Genomic DNA, 4,566 nt, shown 5'->3' with positions numbered 1-4,566 from the left:
CATTTTCTTTTGCAAACACAATGAGTGTGCACATGTGAGCGTGCGTCTGTGTGCTTCATCCCCAATTTGTTTCCCTCAAATAAGTGTCTAGGCTAATCCAGTGCAGCAGTGGAGGCTAATAAGGGAAGGACAGCTCATAATAATGGCTGGAATGGAGTCAATGGAATGGTATCAAACACATCAAAGATGTGGTTTCCATCTGGTTGATACCATTCCATTAACTCTATTCCAGCCATTATTATGAGCTGTCCTCCCCTCAGCAGCCTCCACTGCAGTGCTGGTTATTAGTATTATTATCTGTTACATAACTGTAAAGAGATGTAAGAACCTGGCACATTGACAATCCCACAGATGCCTACAAATACAAACACACACACACACAATAAGTAAAGGAAGCGGATGTGATGTTTTGAGACAGGGTGGACCTGGAAGGGCACAGGACCAGCCAGAGGGCATGGTGACTCCATCTGCAATGCAGCGACAGCACCACCACCATCACATCTGTGGGTAGCCTGAGGCATCCTCACAGCTTAAAGATACGCTGCTGCAGCAGCTGTGAACCATATCGGGTGTTGTTGCCTAAAAATGTATATTTGTGTCATAGTCCTTGGGATGGTAACACCATCAATGTATGCACACCACAAGTCTTTAGAAATGGTAGTATAGAGTAGCATCAACCCTTGTGCAGACCTTCTTCTTTTCTGATTTAAAAAAAAAGTAATGTATTCTAATTAAATTCAACAAATGAATGGTCAGAATGAATTACCAGAAAACTAATGGTCACTTCCATCTTCTGCAGTCTGCTGTTCTTTTATAATACTTCCATCTACACAGTACCCCTACTGAAGCTCACTGTTGCAAAGCTTTTCCCCAGTCCCCCATGAATCACACTACATGTTTTAAACATCATCCCAATCAATAGCAAAATCCCTGGAGCAAAATTCAATCTTGCCTTAAGAAATAGTTGTAGCAGAACCAATACCAGAGAGTAGTTCAGTGTTTCACAAATAATCTTACTGAGAATATTTGAGAATTCCCTTCATATCATGTTATCAAAGCATACAATAATACGTCAAGATGGTCTGGCATTAGGCTTGCTCATATATAGATACTGAAAATCGAGAATTTGCTAAATTCATGATTTGACTTTCGTCTAGAACTGGTACTCCCACCTATGGAGTTGTTATTCTCATGTAATCCAACAGGTGGCGATAGTCAGCACAACATAATTTGTTAAACCAGACCAGCCCACCAGCGAAGAAGAACATTCTTTCGTCAACCGTCAAAATGGCTGCTGCGTACATGTCAGCGAACCGGTCCGAAAATGCTTTTAGTACAGCTGATTTGGTACCAGAGTGGGCACAAGAAGAAGTTAGCACTGGGGTGAGGAAATGTAATATAGCACTGTTCACTTTACATAGGTTTGAATGCGTTGCCCAAGCTGAACACAGAGACATTTACATGCCGCTTCAGCTAGCTAGATAGCTAACAATGAGACTGCAGAACTAAGCGCTCGCCATGTTACATGTATCTATCTAGCTAGTTAGCTAGCTAGAGCATCTTACTGCTGATGATGTTGCTGCTAGCCAGCTAGCCATTACTGTTTCTTCTTCATAATGTCCTTGGGATTCTTTTCACCAAAATAAAGCGAAAATGTTGTGCTGATTCTTCATGTCTAATCGCAGACAACCATTATGGCAGTGGAGTTTGATGGAGGGGTTGTGATTGGCGCTGACTCCAGAACAACAACAGGGTAAGTTACTTTGGATCAAGCAGCTGTCTCTTACCGGTTTCCTGACCTAATAGAAATAGCTTGCTGATTAAGTCGGCCTCTATTCCATTTTCGTACTAAAAAAGTATAGCCAGAGCTGCCTAATACTCCCAATCGTTATTTCTTTCCCCATCTGGTTGTAGTGCTTACATTGCCAATCGAGTTACTGACAAGTTGACTCCCATTCACGACCGCATCTTCTGCTGCCGCTCTGGGTCTGCAGCTGACACACAGGCCGTTGCTGATATAGTCACCTATCAGCTGGGCTTTCACAGGTAACACACCCTAGGGGGCTATGGGGGAGGGGGACAATGATCATTCAACATTGACATACCTCTACACAAAGATCAAAAACTCCTCAGCACAGCTCTCTTGATACCACTCCCAGGATAAAATAAGTGCTTTTAGGACTTTCAAAATATGGTCTTGAGTGTCTGATTCAAGTTATCAAGTTTTAATGTCACATGCACAAGTACAGTGAAATGCCTTTCTTGAGTGTCTGATTCTATATTTATTCACCATGAAATATCTCTCCCTCTGGGCCTGCTGCAGTATTGAGCTGGATGAGCCTCCACTTGTGCAAACAGCAGCCAACCTCTTCAAGCAGACATGCTACAGATACAGAGAGGAGCTGATGGCTGGCATCATTGTGGCTGGCTGGGACAAAAGAAGGGGTGGACAGGTGAGTTCCCAGCATCTGTATTTAGATCATACACTCGAACCACTTTTCCCCCACTGTCTCTGAGAAATGTGTAGGGTCATTCCACCTCAAAAAGCAAAGAAAGGGTTTCAGAACAATCTGAGATGGTGGCGTGCAGGGCATAAAATTAACACCTGCCAAATGCCGGTAGATTTGGGTATTGGCGGGTAAGAATGTGTGTTTCACCAGCCACGTTGGCGGGTGGTCAATTTGCAGGGCTCTACAGTAAGAGCATTACATTTGTGAAAAAAATAGTCAAGTATGAGCACGTGCGAGTTAGGGTTAGAAAAATTCTGCAGTAGCTGTTTTCAAAGTGTTTCTGCTGTTTTGTTTCATAGCTGTTAATTGCACAAAGAAATAGGAATCCTATATCCCACCTCGCACAAAAACATTGCCTGACAGGGGAGCTGTGTGCAATGAGTGAAGTGCTGATAGATTCCTTTTAGAAATCGCTGTGCACAGGCATAAGTTGGTCTAATTTACTCAAAAGTCTACAAAGTAAGACTTTGTCTTCGTGTCTCTTGGCAGTTTAAATTTAGTTCACAAGCTCAGTTGTTTTTCAATGTTAGTCAGATCGCAAATCTCTCACACAAAGACACACTTGACAGGACTCAAGTGGCCTTGTTTCCTTAAAGGGGCAGCTAAACATTTTGTCGCTGATATTTTGATTAAAAGACTCAGGTCACAAAAAATGAAATGAAATTGAGCAATATACCACATGACTTCTTACTAATACATTTTTTGTTTTAGAAACATTACAAAGCATGGTCATCCGTTTGTGTTTTGTTATGTAATTATGGCAAAAAAATATTTTGGCTGGTAAAAAATCTGAGTGGCTGGTAGATTTTTTAAATCCACCTGCCACAGTGGCTGGTGGACCAAAAAGTACATTTTAGGCCCTGGTGGCGGGTGTCATTGGCTTGCTGAAATGACATGGAACGACTCTACAGTGACCCTTCCCTCCTCTTCCCCAGGTGTACACAGTCCCAATGGGAGGTATGATAGTGAGGCAGCCAGTGTCAGTAGGTGGTTCTGGCAGCTCCTACATCTATGGCTTCATGGATTCTAACTACAAGCCTGGGATGACCAAGGAAGAGTGTCTTCACTTCTGTACCCAGGGTGAGTAGGGCCAGAGGTTGACAGTCTAGCACAGTGGTGGGTAATTCCAATCCTGGAGAGCCGCAGTGTGTGCAGGCAATTGTTCGAGCCCTGAACTAATAAAGCTGATTGAAATATACCTAATAGCGTTGTTTGAAATGTAAGACCTTGATAAGTTGATTATTTGAATCTGTTGGGAAAGAACATATGCCTGCACAAGCACAACAGATCCTGTAGCCCACCTCTGATCATGACACTGTCATTAGGCTGTTTCAAATCTCTTCAACTGCTGCTTTTCTAATCTCTCTTCCCACATTGGTCATGACTACTGAACTGAAAAGACTTGATAGTTGGATATGTAATATGTTGGTTGTTGGGTCACATCTAGGTGTTGTTAATGTCCCTCTCTCAATACAGCCCTGGCGCTGGCCATGGAGCGGGACGGTTCTAGTGGAGGAGTGGCCCGTCTGGCAGCCATCACAGAGGAGGGCCTGGAGAGACGGGTTGTTCTGGGAAACCAGCTGCCCAAATTCTCCAATGCCTAGACAAGGAGCAGAGGGAAGTTCCTTTGCTGTGCAGACAACACACCCCCTTTCAAGTCCATCCACATAAGCGCTATACCTAGTCCTGTGCAGTCATAGGACTTTGGAAAGCCATGTGTTTGTGTCTCACATTTATTTTTGTTTTGCAAATTAAAGATTTGTCATGCAATAAAAAATACTGAACCTTAGATACATTTGTGTTCTCATCTCTCAGGCCTGTTTTGCATTATATATTATTTATTGGAAATGGAGTGAAACTGCACCCAAGATGGGCTATAAAGGATAACTGGAAGAAAGATTTTGTGATTTAGAGAAAGAGCTCCCAGCTCACCTAACCACATTTGTCTGGATGTCACTACAGAATGAAACTAGAGGTTATTCAGTCCAAGCATGGAATGTTTTGCCATTTAACCTACAATTGGTCAGAAGAACATTGGAGATTAGACAGAGATAAA

The 4,566-nt window shown here is 42.8% G+C and overlaps 1 protein-coding gene across 1 annotated transcript; it reads left to right on the top strand.

The window, feature by feature from the left end:
• The first annotated feature begins 1,262 nt into the window (after positions 1-1,262).
• LOC311100207 (proteasome subunit beta type-6-like) lies at positions 1,263-4,299 on the top strand. Its single transcript, XM_084141020.1, has 6 exons — positions 1,263-1,383; positions 1,686-1,753; positions 1,915-2,046; positions 2,324-2,453; positions 3,446-3,590; positions 3,987-4,299. Exons 1-6 carry the CDS (start codon positions 1,288-1,290, stop codon positions 4,112-4,114), a joined length of 699 nt encoding a protein of 232 aa, XP_083997146.1. The 5' UTR covers positions 1,263-1,287; the 3' UTR covers positions 4,115-4,299.
• Positions 4,300-4,566: the final 267 nt, after the last annotated feature.

This window comes from Coregonus lavaretus (assembly GCF_964263955.1).
Source record: "Coregonus lavaretus genome assembly, chromosome: 24".
In the NCBI taxonomy this organism is placed as follows: Eukaryota; Metazoa; Chordata; class Actinopteri; order Salmoniformes; family Salmonidae; genus Coregonus; species Coregonus lavaretus.
The sequence above is the reverse complement of the archived record's forward strand: the minus strand, read 5'-3'. Positions and strand labels throughout refer to the sequence as shown.